Below are 21,229 nucleotides of genomic sequence, written 5' to 3' on the forward strand. Positions count from 1 at the left end.
CAATGCATTCTGCAGGCTTTGACAGTGGAAGTAAGGAACAGGTAGATATAAGCAAACATGCCCTGAATGTCACCCAATGGCCTAAGCACAGTTCTCTCTCTTTCTTTTTTTTTTTTTTAATTTCAGTACGATGGCACTTTTTAATTATGGTACTTGCCTCTTCAAGAACTGGAGCAATCATAAAAGCAGGTCCCCAAAGGAAGGCAGTATCTATTCCATGAGTCTGCTGGTCAGTGGTAAATCTAGTGTGGAAAATCAGATATGTAATGTTAATTTTTATAAATCTTGAAGAACATTTTGATATTACTGTCTGTGACAAGATATCTGCTTCCTCAAGACATCTTTCAATAGTGCCAAATAGTTGTCCTTGTTGAGGAAATGCCAAAACCTGGATAGAGATTCTGAAATTACAGTAGCATCTTCCATACTGCAGCAGACCAGAATGATCACAACATGCTACAGCTGATTTCTTTTTCAAAATAGCAATAGTTGGGAAACCAACTAACTTAATTTCTGACCACTGGGTTGAAAGTTCATTGAGGGAGTCAAAGAGCAGAATGGGAACCAGAACCACAAGAAGGAACACAGAGGAATGACACTAAAGCATTTGTGAAAATCCTTGGATGTGGTTTCCTGGACCTTTCACACATTTACGTTAGGAATCTTTTGCAGGAAAAACACAAAACAGTGTTCATACACATTGAGCTTTTAAAACTCCTTTTACTGAATGGATGAAAATTTACAGAATTTATTCAATGTATTAAAATTATTTTGGATTCTGATCATGTTCTCCAGAGTGATTGCAGTCCCATTCACCTGGCATCACCTGCCAGCTTGGGAAGAGATCTCGATTCCAACATGCATCAACTAATGAAAATATTGAATAGCACCTGGCAAAGAGGAGGGATCCTCCCCACCTCAGAATTGTTCACTCCTCTAGCATCAAATCCCTGAAAATTTAAATAGGCTTTCAATCATTTGCAAGCCTGTCTCTGAAGAAATTTGTAATGGATCTTCCTTCCCTAATTAGCTTATAAGACGTACACTAAATGAGCAAAAGCACAGTGGCAATAAAAAGACATCTGAGTTGTGGTCAGGTTTCTAAAACATTGCAAGTTTAGGGGAGTACATGGAACTCAGGGAAACATGTTCTTGAAGGCATTCCTCATGCTCTGCCCAAAAGAAACCTCAATTTATTCAGTTCCTTTAACTGACAAAAAGCTCTTGCAACACCTTAATCTTGGTCATTATTGCATTTTGACATAATGCTTTGTAAATATTTAAAGTGGGGTGTCTTAATGTTTTCAAAATATAGGACATCAGTTTTTCTTGTCATCTCAATAGCTTCCCTGTATTTTTAATTTTGCCATAATAAAATACTAATACTGACTCAATGTACTTTGCTATGGGATATTTGAGGAGAAAAAGTTGATCAAGAAATTTTGACAAAAGAGAAGGCAACCTTATTTACATGTGGAAACAAGCATCTCACCAGCTAACTCAGCACTGTTTCTTGAACAGTTATGGGAACGACGAGCACAAATTCAGCAAATAAAAAAACATTCACATGTTGAAATACAAGCCATTAAGCCATATCTATGAAAGGTTCTTAATTCCATCTGCATGGTTCCTATGGTTGGATGCTTGCCTCTGTTTTGTCTTATTTCTCCCCTGTTCAGCCACTAAGCAGAACTTTCTTTTTCAGTAATAGATTACCACCGCCTGTCTTTTTGTACAGCTGAGTTACTGGAGTCTCTGTTTCACCGAATGAAATTCTTAGAGGCAACTAAAATACTTGTAAGAATCTGCAGGGATATTGTTCTTGCTTGTTATTTGAAATGAGCACCTAAATATTTGATATGAAATGAAAAATCTGAAAAGTGCACATGAAATAGGTATTGCTTGGAGACTCCCTGCCCAGGCAGAGCTGATTTCATGGTGAGGTATGTGAACTCGTAACTGTTCCAGTTGAAAAACTAGTGCAGTTGTATAAGTTCTCCTTTGTATTTGTTACAAGAAAAAGATTGTTGTAAAATGCCATTAGCTGTACATTGAAAATTCTGGTTTGGCACTCTCTAAACCCCACATTCTTTCTCCTGTTAGCATCTGGGTCACTTTTTCTACTGGGCAGACCCACTGAATCAATTACTATTAGTTTGTGATCTAACAACAATTAACCAATAGTAATAAGAGATACTGATAATCTGTTTTAGAATCTAGATATCAGCAAGTTATGTTTCCAGTAGGATAGGACCTGGGAAATGAAACAGTTTTTTCTGATCTCCTGATGCCTGCTTTCTTTACATGTATTTTAGAAGTTTTATTTCCTAGTAATCCCAGTCTGGTCCCATTGACCTGTCAATTGCTGGAGCACACCTTCCAGTTCAGTTTCACCCAATGAAAATCTCCACTGATGCATCTGAAACTGTTCTACAATTCAAATTAAAGCATGTCTGGAACTCTTTCAGTATAAATGTGGTCCAAATAGTATCTACACTGGAAATGGTCAGAAAGCACTAAAGTAATGTTTTAGTGCTAATATTAATGCCGAATTAATTCAGTTATTTCCAATATTAACACAAATCTGACTGAGTAAAAATAGAGCTAAAAAATAAATTCTTGAAATAACATATAGACCCTTGTAAGACATGAGCACCTATAAAACTCCTTAATGTAACCCAGTTAAATAAGGTAGCAGAGCAGGATACTGCTTTTAAAATTGATCAGTCATCCATTATGCTGAGTAAACAAAACACATTTTATGGATATCATTTCCATACTTGGCTGGTGTGCACTTTAGTGTAATCTCAGTTTAATTTGGAAAAAATGCCTTACCCTTTAACCAAAATGTTTCTAGCCTAAAGGGAAAAAGAACATTAAACAGTCCAAGCTGTAGCCTGTGCCAATGAGACTGAACTGTCAGAGCTTCAGGCAGTATCTTTTCATATGCATTATTTGCACTCCTTTTGCTCAACTCTTTGCATAAAGCAAAGTAGAAAATGTCCCAAAAGCTGGTAAGAAGCTAATTTAAAGATGCTGAGAGGTAAACCAAACCTCACTTTGATTCCTGCTTCTTCTAAAAACAACTAGTTGTTCCAAAACTCTGAAGTTACATTTTCCAAGAGGTTTTTCAATCCATATTTATTAATCTCTGTTTTACACCTGCTTCTACCCTCAAACATCTCTATCTCTGGGTTTTTTTATGTGTGCGTGTGCAAGTTGTGGACACAGATGTAGTCTTCATGCATAGAGCATGCAGTTGCAAGTGCGAAATTGGAAAACGCAAATGTTGTGGAGGATTAGAAAATGGTGACTTCTCTCTATGAGGTGTTCTTAGCATGCCAGACCAGAATACAGGTTTCACAGATTTCCTTCAAATACAGAAAATACAGGTAGGTAATTCCTATTTTTAAAATAAAGAAAAATTGTGTATTTGCCTAAGACAAGACATTTGCAGAATTCTTCTTATTGAGTGATTTTCACTGGAAACAAATATAGGCTGTATCTTAATTAAATCCATTACATATTTTAGGATTATTTTTGTGCTTATGATTTGATTAGGTTTCACTGTAAAACCGTTAGCTTTAAGATAGAGCACACAGTAATATTACTATGACTAGTCTCAAATATAAACTGTTTTATACATAGAAGCTCAACTACTTTTTTGAGTGAAATATGATAAAAACAAGAGACTCCAAACTCACTCGTGCATCAGGGACCGCACCACTGTGCTTCCATGAACATGAGACTCGAAGAACAAGGTGTATAAGTATGGCAGCAGAGAGTATCTGATCCGAAGCGTATCACGAGATATCTTGGCAAACTCTTTTCCAAACACTGCTGGGTCTTGTTCCTGTTAAGGCAAACCTTTTATTTGTATTGAACATCATAACTAGGGACTGCAAATTCAACAGTCCACCTCTGTGCAGCCTAAGGAGAGCTACAGCTGACAGAATGGTACGAAAGTGAATGGTTAATTAAGTGCTGGTTTGAAAACTGGAAGGTGTGTTAAGAACATCTGTTTTCACCAAACTAATATTTTTATCATGTAGTCCAGAGCAGAGCTGATATGGGAAAGAGTTATTCCTCCTGTCTGACCTTCTCCAGTGCTAAAGAGAGTCGACTAAGGAGTCACACACCTCCCTTCCTCCTTCACAAAGTTATCACAGTATCACAGTATAACTTAGGTTGGAAAGGACCTCGAGGATCATCTAGTCCAACCTATCAACACAGACCCCATGACTAGACCATGGCACCAAGTGCCACGTCCAATCTCCTCTTGAACACCTCCAGGGTCGATGACTCAACTACCTCCCTGGGCAACCCGTTCCAATGACGAATGACTCGCTCGGTGAAGAACTTCCTCCTCACCTCGAGTCTAAACCTCCCCTGGTGCAGCTTGAGACTGTGTTCCCTTGTTCTGGTGCTGGTTGCCTGGGAGAAGAGGCCATCCCCTTCCTGGCTACAACCACCTTTCAGGTAGTTGTAGAGGGAAGTTTTCCCTTAATACATGGTTTTCTCATTAAAATTGAAGATTGTATGATAAATTCTAATGATAACGAAACCTAAAAGGAACAGCAGTAACAAAGCTTTTTATATTATCTAATGCTTTTCAGACAGGAAAAGTATTAATTAAACCAGTTGTAATCCCCAATGGATTAGTCAAAGTGGATATTCAACATTTTATTTTAACATTATCTTAATACCAATTGAACTCAATATTCAGGTTAAATTTATCCATTATTATGTTTATGTCAGAATTAGTCACTGACAATATTCCCTGCTGGCTCTAAGCTCCAGAGCATCTATCTATTATTTAAAAAATTGCACTATAGTTTTACCAGTATTCTGACACTGCACAAATATTGCCTAAGTTCACAGAAAAACAGTTATACTTCTTAAATTAAGATCGGTAAGGCTTAGATGTTAGTGTGACCCAAAATGTCTTGCTCATTTCTTTCCATGAACAGAATGTTTTAAATGCATTTAAGTAATTAAATAAACTCAAATGTATCTTCTGTTATTTCTGTCAGTCTCTCAACACTGAGTTGTAGCTCCCATCACATAGACCCATCATTCTCTTCCTGCTTGTTATATTGTCCATATGTAATTAATACCCACTCAACCTGGTCAGATCCCATACAAAAAGACAAGCAAGCATATAGCATATCTCTAATTTTAGTGGAAAGGCAAATGGAAAATATTTATCACTGTAGCAGCTACCACCTCACAAGCATTTGTTCTAGAGAGAAAAATGTCAACCTATCTCAGGAATTTACAGGGTAATTCCTGACTCTCTCAGCAACAACACTATAGCCTATTATTCCTGCATTTGGCCAGTCGCTCAATGTCCATCATATTTTCATGCAGAGACAGAGGTATTTCTGGGGGTGTAAATGTTGCAACATTTTAATGACACAACTTCAAAGAAAACTATTAACCTGAGCTCCAAGTATTGCACAGATCAGTTTACAGGGAAAAGCAAAACAAAACAAAACCCAAACAAACCCAAAAAAAACAAACACCAAACCAAACATATTTATTGAGCTAGCAGAACCATTTCATTGTGCATTGTGGTTGCAGATAAGCACAGTGTACCTAACAAGGCTGCAAGACTTTGCAACTGTTCATAGTTAGAGAGAACCCAGTACTTCTTTGTATTTGTGACAAGTTTTGAATGGACAGTAAGTCAAATACAGGGCATGGGTCACTTTTTTGTTATTCTCATGATCCCCTGGGCCTTTTTTTGTTCCTCCTTGGCTGACAATGCTGTCACTACTGCTGACTCTCCTTGGAGTTCTCACGTTTGTCTGAAGTTTCTAACAGTGGCATTTGTTTGAAGCTTGCTTTTAAACAGCAAGGATGGTGTATAATGCCCACTCTCCCCTTCCTGCAATACCTGTTATGGTTGCAGAACTACTGAAACAAAAATTGAAGGAAGCAAAAGAGTAGGAAGATGTGCTGACACTCACTGGATGCTAAACAAAACCTGGGCTTTAGTGGATAGAAGATGTTGAAGAATTTTACCAACAGCATGGTAAGAACGTTTCCTGTCATTCAACATATTCAGTAAACTTTTCTACATGGCTTTTGGATGTTAGATACTACACATGCTTCAGTGTTCCTATGCCACCTTTACATTACTGATGGGAAACATTTAGACTGCACCATGTAATTCCTGTTCTCAGTGCAGCACTCCTTGTTGTCCATTACATCAATTTCCCCAAGAATGGCAAGTTAATTTCTGAGAAAGTAAGACACATCACTATTGTCATTACTGGAATTATAGGCTACAGCTTTGTGTAGTTTGTTTACTTACACTATTTCCCTCTGCATTGTGGTTCCTGGAAAATGGATAGAAAGAGCCAAGTTGCATCCAGCGCAAGCAGAGTTCATAGGTGGTGTTGTAGTTAAATCCACAGATATCAGCACCGATCTAAAGAAAAAGTAAAGTCATTGGGTAAGTGTGATTGTAGGATATTGACAATCTAAATTACACATTTAAATCTAAATTGTAGGATACTGGCATATACATTGTGTAAATATGTGAAGGGCAAGCATCAGGAGGACGGAGCCAGGCTTGTCTCATTGACGTCCAGTAGTAGGACAAGGAGCAATAGGCACAGGCTGGAGCATAGGAGGTTCCATGTAAACATAAGGAAAAACTTTTTCACTCTGAGGGTGACTGTGGAGACATTCAAAACCTGTCTGGGATGTGTTCCTGTGTGACCTATTCTATGTCATTCTGTTCTGGCAGGGGGTTGGACTAGATGATCTTTTGAGGATCCTAATGTTCTGCGATTCTGTATTTGTACCTACAGAAGTTTGTTAATAAAAATAACTTCTGAAAATAATATCTAGCTCTGGTGACTTTATAAGAGTGCTCCATAATGACACAAATTTTTTTGTGGCACTGAGATAATACTGGTTCGAGAAGGAAGGTCTGACCATATTTCAGTAACCCTACAAGTCTCCAGTCCAGCTTGCAAATACATAATATACAGAGATCAGGTTTAGATGACATGCACTGATTTAATCTGAATCTAGCAAGGCTATTTTTGTTTCTCTTCAGGCAGCCAAGATTGATGACATTTAGCTTTTTTCAATCTGCAGTTCCTTATGCTGTGGAGGCTGTTACTGCTGGCTATCTCAAGTAGTTTATTTCAGAAAACATTCCAGTTAAAGTGGTATTTTGTGTGAGCCAGCAACTGCCTGAAGGACACAGGACTTACATAGGGGATGCCAAAGAGGTTGAATTCCAGCATTCCGATGATTGAATAGTGCAAGTCCTTCCACTGAGAGAAGTTGTCACCCAGCCAGTGAGCCCCATGCTTCCCACTGCCAACGAAGGTAGACCGACTCAAGACAAATGCTCGCTTTCCAGTTGCCTGCTGGACAACACTGTGAAGAAGTCCAAGAAGATCATTACAAATATGAAGAGTAACCAAGAGAGCTTTGAGACACAACTGTATCTGAAGGGGTATTTTTTCTGAAATTATTATTATTGTGCTCCTGAGTCATGTGAAAACATGGCTGCAAAACTGCAAATAATGGGAAGATTTATTCAGTATTTTCAGTCTTCTAAAATATTAACTTGTGTTTAACTTATTCTCAGCACTGTCTTAAACTGAAAAATTGAAAGATACTTTTATTTCTGTATTAGTGAATTTAATGTAGTGTTCTACAGGTTCCTAAAGAGCAGTGTAATATGTTCTTTTTGTCAATATAGGATATATTTAGAAATTTGCATTGGTAAATAAATTTCAAATGTCCGGGAAATAAACACAACAATATCAAAACTATATCTGAACATCTTAATTAAAAAAATAAATAATTAATATAGAAACCAAAAATTTCATCATTCAAAAAGTCATCCCATCCTTTGTAGTATTTCTTCTAGCTTCCTGTCAGTTTAATATACAAGCAAAACTACAAAATTAGTGGCGTAATGAATTATTCCTTTCCTTTTGAAAATAATTTTGCTGCATCACCAGACAATCAAGGAAGTGCAGTATGCCCTATTGGCAAATATTACAACATTTCAGAACACAGGATAACCTCTCTACGTAACTGCATATGGCAGAACCTCAAATTCATCACCCCTTTAATACAAGTTGGTCAACACAACCTAGATTCTCTAGGAAATTCTAGCATGAAGCATTAATTGAGTTGTTCACCATACACCTCCTTCTCCCTGTCTTTAACAAGATTTTATCAAGGGATCCTTCATCCATATTCACAATGGTCAGTATTTGGTGTTGGTTCAGTAATGTCACAGCGCCTTTGAAATGTTTCAACATTTGCTTTGGAAGCAAAAAAACCCACAACAGCTTTCATGCAAACATAAACATATTAGCTTTATAGTCCAGATGGAGCAAGGATCTGCTGATTCTAGGTTGTAGGTGCACTCCTGGGCCCAAAAACAGCACAAGACTCCATATGCATTGAATAAATGGCATTTTAGAACTATTTAATGCATATCTTCAGTAGGAGTCCTCTCCTCTGGCTGTGCACCACAACTCTTTGGCTCCATTTTCAAATGTAGGTGCTGCCGAGGGCAACAGTGGATAAACTCAACTATGACCCAGAGCTGCATAAGCAATTTGCAACAAGTAATTTTCTGAATAAATTTCAGTCAATTGTGAATCATTGCTGAACAGATCCTAGTGCTGTAAAATGTATTTGTTGACTGAAATGATTTACAGAATATCATGTACAATTAACTCTTCCTGCTAAGCTATGCATGAGCTGATTGCTGCTAGTTCATGTTACACAAATTCAAGCCATTTGATATGAGTCAGATGACACATTTCCTATTATCTGGCTGAATTAGGATAATTCTTAGCATTGGTTTATGTAAATTATAAACTTGTCATTAATTTTCAGCCAGTATTCTGCAATTGATGCTGGTTTGCTAAATACTCCTGTCAGTAACCTAATTTAGTGTATTATTTGTGAAGAGTGAGTGCAGAAAGGGATACAACTAGCCTTGAAAGGAAACGTGTTTGAGAAGCCCAAATGAATATGTATGAAAAATTATTCACCAATGTTTCCCAGCTTTACAATGAATCCAGCCTCTGCTTATGCTTTTGATAATGTTTTCCATCCTCAAAGGACTCTCTACATTTGGCTGAGCAAAATATGTGCTGCTTTTGGAACGAGCTCTGAAAGTAAGTGCTGTAGGAATGGAGAAGGTTCACAGGTTTGGGGAAGGCTGCAAGGAGCTGTGCAGCAGCAACCATCCCAGTAGTGAGGTTAACCCAGCCAGGACAGCGTGCATGCTGAAAGGGCTGGGGCACACATGTCAGCACACAGAGCTTTTCCTGCTAAATTCACAGGCTTTATCTCAGGCAACTGGCTTTGCTGACCCAGAGCCTGAATAGAATGAAAGAACAGCTCAAGAAAAAATAGTTAAATCCAAAGTCTCTATTCAAACAGTATTACCGAGGCAGTGCGTGGTTACATTGACTCCAGTGTGCAGAGGACAAATATCAATGGAGAGACCAGTGATGGGAGAATCTTTGCTAAGACTGGGTGGTAGGGTCCCAAACCCCACACTAAGTCCCAGGTGTCCTAGCTGGGCTGGGTGGCCAGTGAGATCCCAAATTCAAGGGCTTTCTGAACCTTTTCTCAAAAGCTGGACCCCTTTTCAGCAGGCCCACAAAAGCTAGCACACCACTTCTGGCTTTTCATAGAACCACAGAATTGTTAGGGTTGGAAGGGACCTCAAGGATCATCTAGTTCCAACCCCCCTGCTATGGGCAGGAACACTTCACACTGGATCATGTTTACCCAGCGCTTCCCTTCCCCAGGCTTGGTATATAAAATACAAGTGCATCAACACCAGAAGTCGGCTCACTTAGGCACATCATCTGGATACTATCACAATAGAGCTACTGAAAATGAGTGCTAAACACCGAAGTAAGCCAGCTTTGGCACTAACACTGCAACATTAAATTGATCCATGTTTTAGCTCATTCTCTGCTGGAAAAGGCATGATTTGCCCATTTGATTTAATCCATCAGCTAGCTTACCACTGTCACTCCAGCTTCACAGCAACAATCTGTCTGCATAAGCTACCTTTTAGTGCTTCCCAGCCACAAATGAGTTTTACAATAGCCAACAGCAAATGCAGTTCTGCCCTCCTGGGCTGACTGAGCTCCAAGCCAAAATGCAAACCACTGCCTTCCAGCTTCAGAAGCAGCCAGGGGAGCTGTGTTCAGATCATTCACTGACTGTGATAGGAACTCTCTGCTTGGGCCAGAGTAATGAGAGGATGGGAGAATTCCCCTGATACCCCACAAGGTTGCGTTCTGCAGCAGCTGCACAGGAGCAGCTCTAATAGACTATGAGAATATCTTCTTCTAGTTACACAAAAGCAGCAACTGAAAAGTAGATTCTGATATTAGCTAAGAAAAGCAAAACTGGAAAAGGATCTCTTTCTTCTTCCAAGATTCTCTTTTCTTGAAATTTCTTACTAAATTACAAACAATAAAATGAAGCATGAGGCTGTTTCTTATTAGATACTATGATAGATATCTCAAATAATATCATCAGCTTTTAAAACATATTCCAATCACCTGAAAGCTGCTTATAAATACTTTATAAAACTTACTTGAAAGTTGGTTCTGTCTGTGACCAGCCAAAGAGTGAGTGTGTGTTATAATGCTCCCCAAGGTAAGTCTTGGAGTCAGGACACAATGTCTTTTCTGACAGGGAACGATCAGAAATGCCTGAGAATGATAAAAAACAATTATATACATCACAATTAAAATATCTTCATATTTCTACTCAGTTTGAGGTGAACACACTAAAGGATTTTGGAAGAGGAAAAGATAAAGACGTGCCAGACCTTCAGTGATTAGAGGTTAACACACAGCCATACCTGCTTGTAGATAGGCACATGTCCTCAGAAGAGTGAGAGGAGCAAGTAAACATTATTAATTAATTTCAACTTTTACATCCAATAATCCAAAACATCTGTACAGATATAATGTATTCAGTAATAGCCAGAAAGAAAGTTTTTGCATTGCTAAATTAAGAGTACACCAACATATTCTTTTACACAGTGACAAATTTTACTTAAGAGCAAAAATGTTCAAACAAGCAAAAAGCTAAAAAAATACACCCCCAAAAAATAAACCTCCAGAATACAGACACCCAGGGAACTTGTATGGTTGTGTGAAATTGTGAGACCTCAGTTTGCCTATCACTCCACTACAGATGGAGGGAGGCAGCATGATTCTGCCCTATCATTGCAAAATTCACACCTAAGCTCTCTCCCCCTGAGGCATCTGTGACTAAAAGGACTAGATGCATGGCACTACAAGCTATGAGTGAGGAGTGTCACAGGTGTGCAGGGGAGAAAAAATATAAAGGTGCAGCAGTCCACAGGGTGTCATCTGCTATGGCCTGATACAACTATGCAGTAACCCTTTCTATCAACAAGACATAGGCAGTGAAGGCAGTGTTAGGTTTCTGCCTTCAGTAATGGCCAGGGGCAGCCCTGACGTTTCTACTACAGCACTGTTTTAGTGCTGAGCCAAGAGGAAGCAATACAAGGCACAGATTTGATGCATAGATGCTGCCTGGTCTTTGATCCCATATGAAGGAGATGCTGGTAAAGCCTATTTGGTGCAGAAAGTGCGATTCTCATCCTCTCCAGGTAAGCTCCATGAAAGTGCCATGTGAAGTTCAGCCAGAATTGAGCAGGTCAGAGGTTTGATTTATACAATGTATTTATTTTCAGAGACAAAGTTGAAAATGTTATAAAATCCTGTCATGAAAAGAAAGCAGATCCTCAAATATTCTTCTTTTGCATGCTTAATTAGGTGTCCACACTATTCTAGATACTAGGCAATCTCCCTGCCTAATCACACTTTACTGCATGCTTGCAGTTGGTTGCTACAAAGTGCATTTCTCTGTAACTGAAACCCTCTCTGCTCTGCTGTGCCACCACAGCTGGAATCCTTGTGTTTGGATCTTTAGATACACAGACTCCAGTGCAGATGATCTGCATCAGAAATAATTTAAATCATAGGCAATTTCCAAGTAACTCGGAGTGATGTAACTTTCAAGACACTAAGGTTCTGGGGAAAGTCACACTTCATGTCCCAGTGACACTGAACTATTAAGGTGGTATATAAAAGAAAATCCTACCTTGAGTCATTATTTTCATGCTCTATTCTTATTCTGAGCATTTTGTTTTCTGCCTCAGTAATACTGACTACTTTACAATTGCATATTAATCTTCATTTTTTTACAGAAAACTGATTTGAAGGATGTCTATTTTTAGAAGTTCAACCCACAGTTACATGTAATCATGGTTATAATTTAGATAGGGAGTCTGCACTGACAGAAGGCCTGAGGCACTCAGTTTAGAACTTGCAAAGGCTGGGTTGCTTAAGATAATGATGGGCCCACAAAACCCTGCCAACCCAGGAACATCTTGCTGGACTAAGCGTGTTAGGTCCCACCTCACTTCTACACCAGTTAAGAGCCTGGACAGCCAAGGTCATGCACAGTTTTGGCATAAAGTGGAACATAAAATAGAGCCTTTAAACACTGGCTGAAAACATCTTCTACACCTTGGAAAAAACGCCACAGGGTGTTGTCTATGGAAGAGAAACCAATAATGTGGAGGTCTCCAGAAAGGCCTTATAGCAGGCTTCTTTTACCTGAAGGGGGCCTACAAAATAGCTAGAGAGGGAGCTCTTACAAAGGTACATAGCACTGGAACAAATAGCAATGGCTTTAAAATGAAAGAGGGTACATTTATGTTCAATATAAGCATTAAATTCTTCTCTATGAGGGTGGTGAGGCACTACAACCGGTTTTTGCTGGATGGGGCTTTGAGCAACCTGACCTAGTGTCCCTGCTCATGGCAGGGTAGGCTGAAGCTAGATGATCTTTAAGGTCCCTTTCAATGCAAACTCTTCTAGTCTGTGATACAATTCTAGCACTCTGAGTTGCAAGCAGAAGTGCATCCCTGCATGAGAAGGAGCAAGTTGGAGAGAGAAACTGGTCTAAACCCATACCTTCTCTTCAGTATCCCTCGTTGTCCTTATCTAGGTCTCTGACTCCTCTATAATGGTTCAGACTTCAGTGATAGTTCAGTATTCAGTATCACTAAGGTTGGAAGAGACCTCAAAGATCATCGAGTCCAACCTGTCACCACAAACCTCATGACTAGAGTAGGGAGGACACTACTGCCCACTGCAGGCTTGAACTCACGACCTTCCCATTAAGGGTCTTATGTGCTACCAACTGAGCCACATCCTGGCTGTTGTTGACACAGAGCTGCATGGCTCAGAATCCTCTTTATGGGTCCTTCAGTCCTTTATTTGCAGGTAAAGGGAACTCTACTGTTTTGGGCATTGTGGTGAAGGCACATTATGCCCCGATACTAAATCTTGTCCCAGCATATGGACAAGTTCCCCCTCCTCCAGGAGAAAGACAAAAGCCAAGGCATTAGCCAGGCTTGCACGCACCCAGCGCATGCAGTGCTCGTGCTGACACCAAGTATGGGCATAATTCTTGCTTCACGCTTTCTATAGGCTGAAGCCAGTTGTTTATGAGAGTGCCCATTGGTCAAGCCCAGCCTCGAGGAATCTATAAGTATCACCCCAGTTGGTAAACAAGTTGCCCCCCTCATTCACTTTGTCTCTGTGCTTGCTCGAGAGAGTAACTCTCGAGCTGCAGCCTTTGCCATTAAGCTTATTGTTGTTAGCTTCTGTTATACATACGCACACTGAAAGCCTCTGCATCGTTAAGAAGCCCAGAGGGAGGACCTTCGTTGTTTCTGAGGAATCCAGTGTCGCTACGTCCAGTCGTACCGACCGGGAGAGCCCACCGTGCCACCGGAGGACTGGACCAACCCCCAAGGGTAAGATCTGCCCAGGTGCCGGGGAGAAGGGACTTGATCAATACCGAGTCCATGTATGCCTAGCCCCCCGTAGCGGGAGAGGAGCTGCCGAGCGCCGCTCTGAGCCCTGTGAATCTCAGGGAAGATTAAGGCATTGTTCGTGCCTATACTGCACCGAACCTGGGACCACTCCGAGAGTCCCGCTGCTCCTTTAAGCTTAGTAAACGAGAATCCGCCGCCTAACGCAGCCGCATTCTCTCCCTGAGGCTGTTTGCGTCAGCCCCGAGAACCGTCATGGTTGGGCCGACCCCCGTAGCTTTGCCTGCTGCCGCGTCGTCTGAGCCCACCTACTGGCCACCGTCGTCCCGCCCTGCCGTGCGAGCCAACTTGGAGGACCGATCCCACGGACCAACCCCGACCAGGACCGATCCCTGTTGTCTGGAGGGAACCGAATATCTTCCACGTGCTTTCCATCCACTAGCATTCAGTTCAAAGTATCCGCGTCTAGCAGAGTAAGCGCTGACGCATAGAAAGATTGTAATATTGCTGTGTATAGCCAGGAGCCGCCCGCGTCCCGCCGAGTCGCCATCTAGTGGCCAAGCGGCAGAACTGCAACCTTCATTATATAAATATAGAGATAGTCTGTAACTAGTTCAATTAAGTTATAATCATAACACTAAGCCACTTGTGGAATCTATTTCACGAACGTGCACTAGAACATGTATATAAGTTGGTGATTCATCGGTTATTAATAATTTGATAATTAATAAAACCTATATTTACATAATTCATATTTCATATTAATAAATTTAATAACCTCTTCACCACAGACATCTTCCCCAAAGTCTCATCTTTTTTCACAGCTCTGAATGCTAACAAAAATGGAGGCAACTTAAGGCAAAGGTGTAAATGTCTTGGTTCCTGGGCTTTGGACAATGCCAAGACCCACAGGGGCAGCATGCAACAGTTACAATTAGCGTTTTCCATGCAGAGAAAAAACATCAAAAGCATAATGAAAGGCTCTGCTTCTGGTTTCAACAATTTACAATGTTTTTATAATATTTTGTCATGCTTTTGTAATGTTTCTGTTTCTCTAGCATTCAGAGTGAAAAGAAATGAGATTTAATAAACAAAATGAGGAATTCATATGACAGTACAACAGCCTGAAGGGGAAAAGGGGACATTTCCAATACTTCACTGTCAACTCATTTATGTATCAACTTCTGCTGCATATTAGCACTTCTCAGGCAGCCAGGCTTTCCTGGGGAAATGTTGGCTAGATTAATTGCCAGGACCACTGGCACTAATTGTAAGTACTCGTGGCTTCCTGAGGAAGAATGAGCGTGTCATTAACTCAGCTACTGGAAGGGGTGTTCCTATTCCTGCTAGTCTCCCATAGGCTTAGGCAATTTTTAAACTTGATTCTAGCCCATTTCTAGTAAGGTAATGAAAATTTCTTTGCTAAGAGGAAAAAAGACAGCTAATTAAGGCATCAGGGGAATGCCATCTCCCCTGTCATGGTTTGTGGAAAAGGCAGGGACTGCCCATCCCTGGGACTAGCAGTGGTGAGAAGGTGGTGAGTAAGGGAGAAGGGTTACTCCTGCCATTAATCTGTAGCTGTCGTAGTTTGGGCTGGGTGCCCTCTGCTACAGGGCTGCTTCCTGTGTCCAGAAGTCCAGCCCAGTGGGTGGACACAGGAAATTAGGTTATTTCCTACCATGATCCCTTGCACCACTATAAGTTTCGCGGCGGGGTCTGGCACTTCCTCTTTTATTCCTCCTCCGTCAGTTGGTAACATGGGGGAGAGATCTCCTGGCTTTGGGCCTGGCTAGGCCCAAGGCCACGGGGGGATGGGCAGTCTCAGATCTGGCCAGCTGAGACTAGCCTAGCAATGGGAGGGGGAAGAAGGAGCCCTGAGGGTCTCGGGTGTACCCCCAGGTAGGGATGGGTTTCTCTGGGTCTGTTTTGGGTTCTTTTCTCTCGTCACTGTATCTCTAGTTCTCTGCACGCACTCACTGTTCTATTTAAACTTTCCATCACCTTTGCAATCTGTTTGTCTGAGTCGTTATTTCTGCGCGTGGTGGGGAGGGGGCTTGCCCCAACCCATTACATTTTTGGCGCACCAACGTGGGGCTGGCTGTTGTGCCCACTCTGCAGATCGATTGCAAAGGATGGAGAGTTTAAATTCAGTTCTGGGCGTCGGTTTGGGTTTGGCAGTTGGGGGCTCAAGTGATGTTGCCGGGGCGACCGTGTGAGTTCTTGTGGATTGTGGGGGGATGACTGGTGCGCTGCCGGTGGCGCGGACCCTCTGCTATTTCAGGCAGGGGTGGTTCTCGACCATCGGCATCGGGGGTACCGCTTGAGAACGCGGAACCTGCCCCTCCTCCGCGGCGGGAAGCGAAGTGGGGGAGGGGCAGCGGCAAGCAGATCAGAGTCAGGTCCGTTCTCGCTGCAGGGATAGAGCCAGCCGCTGCGAGCGGGCGAGCCAGCTCCCGAAGCCCCGGGGGGCCGACGGGGACTCCAGCTGGAAAGCCGTTTTCAAGGGCTCTGAGAACGCGCGTATGGCTTTCGCTGGAGAAGCCGTTTGAGTGTCCGAGGGGTGGAGGTGATTTTGATTCTGTGCCGCGGCGGCAGAGGTGGGCGGAGCCCTGCTGCGGGCGAGCGGCGCCGGCGGACCCGGCTGTGCGCTCGGGCTGCGGCGGGCCCGGCCCTAGTCTCTTCCCCGACTTTTTCGGACGAGTTCCGAAACTGGCGCCGAGCACCTGGCTCCACCTCCCTTCTTCTCAGTGAGCTGTGGTGCAGCCCCTCCCTTTCCAGGGGGGGTGTGCAGCCGGATGCTGTCTTGCCTTGGTACGGGTACGCCTAGTGGGGGGGCGGAGTACCTCGGACAAGCATCCGTGTGGTTTTGGACCGCAGTTGGAAGCGGTTGGTTGCGGCACCCTGGATGGATTGAAAAAGGCAGTCGTGGGTTGGATTGTTTCGACTGGCCTGCCCCAGGGGTGGAGAATATGCCGCCGAGTGACCATGGGTGAAAAGTAGAGGCTTGGCTGAGAAGTCGTGAGGCTGTTCCAGGTGACCAGGATGCCCAACGGATCCATGGAGAACTTGCACCGCAGGAGAATGAGTTCTGCATCGCCGGGAGGTTCCATTGGATGAAGGAAGAAGAACTGGAATGAACAGACACTAGAGCCTGACTGAGAGACTGTTTGAGTGGATGCCCAGATGAAGACACGGACTTCGCCGGACATGTCATCAGTTTTCTGATTTGATGATGTGTTTGGGTGCAGGCATCATGGTTTGAAATAAAGGGGTGGCTCCTGTCGTAGTTTGGGCTGGGTGCCCTCTGCTACAGGGCTGCTTCCTGTGTCCAGAAGTCCAGCCCAGTGGGTGGACACAGGAAATTAGGTTATTTCCTACCATGATCCCTTGCACCACTATAAGTTTCGCGGCGGGGTCTGGCACTTCCTCTTTTATTCCTCCTCCGTCAGTTGGTAACATGGGGGAGAGATCTCCTGGCTTTGGGCCTGGCTAGGCCCAAGGCCACGGGGGGATGGGCAGTCTCAGATCTGGCCAGCTGAGACTAGCCTAGCAATGGGAGGGGGAAGAAGGAGCCCTGAGGGTCTCGGGTGTACCCCCAGGTAGGGATGGGTTTCTCTGGGTCTGTTTTGGGTTCTTTTCTCTCGTCACTGTATCTCTAGTTCTCTGCACGCACTCACTGTTCTATTTAAACTTTCCATCACCTTTGCAATCTGTTTGTCTGAGTCGTTATTTCTGCGCGTGGTGGGGAGGGGGCTTGCCCCAACCCATTACAGTAGCTGAGTTCCAGTATGTAGGTATCTAGCCTATTCTCTGATGCAGACCAGTTGCTCAGAAAATAGCAGAGAAGGCCATTTTTCTAGTAGTCTTACAAGGCAAACCCAGTGACAGAGGAAAGTGACTTCTGTTTGATACTCCACCAAAGGTAAGCCAATCAAGTCCTGAACAAATATGTAACTGAATGCACAGAATAGGCAGGGGAAAAAAAAGATGGACAATGAGAAGGATTAGGATAAAAGGAGGGGGAAAAAAAGACTGTCAAGGAAATCTTACTTACTAGGAACATAAGGAGGGTTGTTGATATCATTAGCAGCACATCCAGGATACTGGCCTCTTAAGAAATTGGATGGTTCATTCATATCCTGTAAAAAAGATATTAAGATATATGTCAAAATCCTCTTTTTTATTTTGGGGGGTATGTGTGTGTTATTTTTTAAAGAAGGGAGGGCAAATATAATGAGACATACAATCCAGATCCCATCGTAGTCAAGGACATCCTTAAACTCCAGACACATCTGTGTCCACCACTCAACGGTCCGGGGGTTGGTATAGTCAGGAAACACTGATTCTCCAGGGGGCCAGGCCTAGAGTTCACAGGTATAAAACTTGGTTATCTTCCCATTTCTGTTACACAGCTGCTGTATTGCTTTGTAGCAGCATTAGACCAAAAGCATGAGAGAATTTAATAAGCCAACCTCTCCAACAGCAGGAGTTACACCATCAGAGTTGTTCACCCAGACTCCCATTTCCTGTCCAAGGTCATAAGGCCTGTAAGTGCCTGGTTCTTCATCCTTAGTTATGAAAGGGTCCTGAAAACAATGATTGCACTTCCATTATTGAAGTTCCAAAGGTAACAATTACTTTCTGTTAATGGATTATATTCTTGCATAAAAAAACATTAAAATTTAACGAGAGCTCCTTATGTGCTCTCAAAAGTTATTAAACTAGAGAGTATTCAATAATTTCATATAATTTTTGCCTTTCACAAGAAATACAGCATATAAAGATATGTTGTATAAGGCAAAAGTGATATGAAATAATTGAATACTCTCGTGTTTATTTTTTATGAGACATTCTATGTTCAAATGATTTAAAAGAGGCACTAGATTTTACTTTCCTCCCTGCCAAGTTCTCTGCTTGGCAGAGTGGCATGCCACACTGGGCTTTTCCACCCTTGCACATCTCTGGGTTTCCTCCAAGGCAGCCTTCATTCCAGATGCTTCAACATTAGCAGCTAAATGCTTGAATAATTAAAACTTCAAGAGGCTTGAAGTTTGGACACATGCAATCTTGAAAGGACCCCACTAGCCCTCCCTTCAGGTCTGGCATCAGACAAGGGTGTTTTATGCCAGTCTGGTGGAGAGCAGCAAAAGTCATGTCTGCAGAGTCATACATCTCTGTTCTCCCCAGGTGTGAAGAACAGCAGCAGTTTACATGCCATGGATCATCTTCTCTGTCCCTTTTGCTTCTTGTGGTGGGCACCAACTCCCACTGCTGCCAGATAGAGTTTCTCAGCCTCAGGATGGCCATCAGTAGCCACCAAGCTTATTGAAAGGAAACAAAATATGCTCCTGGGGGAAGATCATGGCCTGCCATGCCAGTAAGTAATAAAGTTAGGAATATTTTGAGATGCCAATGAATTAAGACAGCTCTGCTCAGTAGTCAACTGTGACTAAAAGGAGATAAGTGCTATTTTACAGTATGTCCCCAGTTGGGAAGAATGAAGGCAGATTGCAGCCATTTTAGAAGTAGAGAATTCTTTGCTTTTCTCTTAGAAATTCTTATTTGTTCCAGTTCTGCTTAAGGTAAAACTTTTCAGTTATGAAACACAATGGAATCTGAAACAATTTCTCCATTCAGTTAGAACTTATGCAATAATTTAAGTGAACAAAATATATCTGATCCTAAATGGTAAATTTCTTTAAAGGCATATTTTAAAGCTCATTTTAATACCTGAATTAATTGTCTGGTTTACCTGTAAGCTCGCTGATAACTATAGTCCTGGTGAGCAAAGTATATTCTTTTATGCTTCAAAAACAAAGCCTCTGATAAATCCCTACCTTAAGTGCAAAAATCTTTTCATCTTTATCTACCTAGCTCCACATCACCTCCATAAAGAGTATAAGCATCCATTACATTTTAAACTTATTTAATAGCTCACCTTTGATAGAAGGATAGAACTTGTCCATCTGCAATAATTATCTTATAATTGTGGGAAATAAGTCTCTCAAGGGACTTGAAGACTGGAAGTCAGCTTAATTAGCACTCCTAATCCAAACTTCTGGTTTCCTTCAGATGAAAGTTTATTCCAGTGCTTATACAATGTATTATGCAGACTTAGTATTGTCCTAAATAGAACAAAACCCTCTTGTGCATTTACCAGTTGTTGGTGAAGAGGAAGTTAATGTCTGTAAAAATCTTTCCTAGTTCATCTTTTTGCAGCATTCAGAGAGGAGATGCTGAGCATCCTTAACTCCAGCTGACTGTCCTGAGACCAGAAGGCACTCAGCGTCTACCCAGACTGATGCACATCCACCTATGGCTCCAGAGTTTGACACACATCCATAAAAATTAGTATCCAGAAGTTCTAGTTTGTACAGCTCATGCAGCTGGACTTTCAAATGTTAAAGCTAACAAGCAGTATTTTGAATCATGAACATCTTGCTATTGACTTTTAATTTGTCACTCATGTCATCCCTAGCTGTTTCTATTTTTAGTGTGATTTAATGGAAGGTATACAAGGCCTTTCATTAAAACACCTCTTCAGTAATAATATTTATCACTTTATTTTGTAGCCATTGCTACTTTTAGAACATCTTTTTTTATTTCTAAAGAATATGTGTATTCTGACTCAGCTTAAGCATGTACATTATTCAGTGCAAGAATGGTGACCAAGTACTGACACTTAGACAAAATTTCTCTTAAAAGGAGGTGGGCTCTAAAAGACATCGAGAGAGAAATGCTGAAGGACTGTATTCAGAGACTCTGGTGATGGAGACAAGTTACTATTAAGGCAAGCACAGGCACAAGGGCCTCTCAGCACTGGAAGCAAGCATGGAGACTGGACTTCCTCATGGGGAGGCACCACCCACCCCAGTGATGGTAGCACAACCAAGTTTGAGATAAGGAGGACAGAACCCATCTCTCCCAAATCCTACTAGAGGTTTTACGCAACACTAAGTGACTGCAATCAGAGCCCATAACCTGAAGTCAGTGTGAAGGAAGCAACAGCCTTCTGCACTTGGGGAACTCATTACTGTTACTGTATCCAAAGGGACCTGGGAGCACCAGTTGACAGCAGTCTGAACATGAGCCAGCAGTGTGCCCAGGTGGCTAAGAAGACAAATTGCATCCTGGCCAGTATCAGGAATAGTGTGGCCAGCAGGAGCAGGGAAGTAATTATGCTCCTGTACTCAACACTGGTTAGGCCACACCTTGAGTCCAGTTCTGGGCCCCTCAATTCAAGAAAGACGTTGAGTTCCTGGAACGCATCCAGAGAAGGGCAACAAAGGTGGTGAGGGGCTTGGAGCACAAGCCCTATGAGGAGAG

At 42.1% G+C, this 21,229-nt stretch overlaps 1 protein-coding gene across 1 annotated transcript in view; it reads right to left on the bottom strand.

The window, feature by feature from the left end:
• Positions 1 to 21,229, bottom strand: part of LOC137460848 (sucrase-isomaltase, intestinal-like) — a 65,989-nt gene that overhangs the window by 13,014 nt on the left and 31,746 nt on the right. Inside the window, exons 10-17 of the mRNA XM_068170918.1 lie at positions 18,376 to 18,489; positions 18,148 to 18,264; positions 17,958 to 18,042; positions 10,616 to 10,733; positions 7,233 to 7,401; positions 6,320 to 6,436; positions 3,705 to 3,853; positions 158 to 242 (exon numbers count right to left, since the gene is read on the bottom strand). Of these exons, the coding sequence (XP_068027019.1) occupies positions 158 to 242; positions 3,705 to 3,853; positions 6,320 to 6,436; positions 7,233 to 7,401; positions 10,616 to 10,733; positions 17,958 to 18,042; positions 18,148 to 18,264; positions 18,376 to 18,489 (954 nt within the window). The remainder of the gene's footprint in view (positions 1 to 157; positions 243 to 3,704; positions 3,854 to 6,319; positions 6,437 to 7,232; positions 7,402 to 10,615; positions 10,734 to 17,957; positions 18,043 to 18,147; positions 18,265 to 18,375; positions 18,490 to 21,229) is intronic.

The sequence above is a fragment of the Melanerpes formicivorus genome, unplaced genomic scaffold (assembly GCF_026170545.1).
Source record: "Melanerpes formicivorus ecotype bairdi unplaced genomic scaffold, bMelFor1.0.p_v2 SCAF_3, whole genome shotgun sequence".
Classification (NCBI taxonomy): Eukaryota; Metazoa; Chordata; class Aves; order Piciformes; family Picidae; genus Melanerpes; species Melanerpes formicivorus.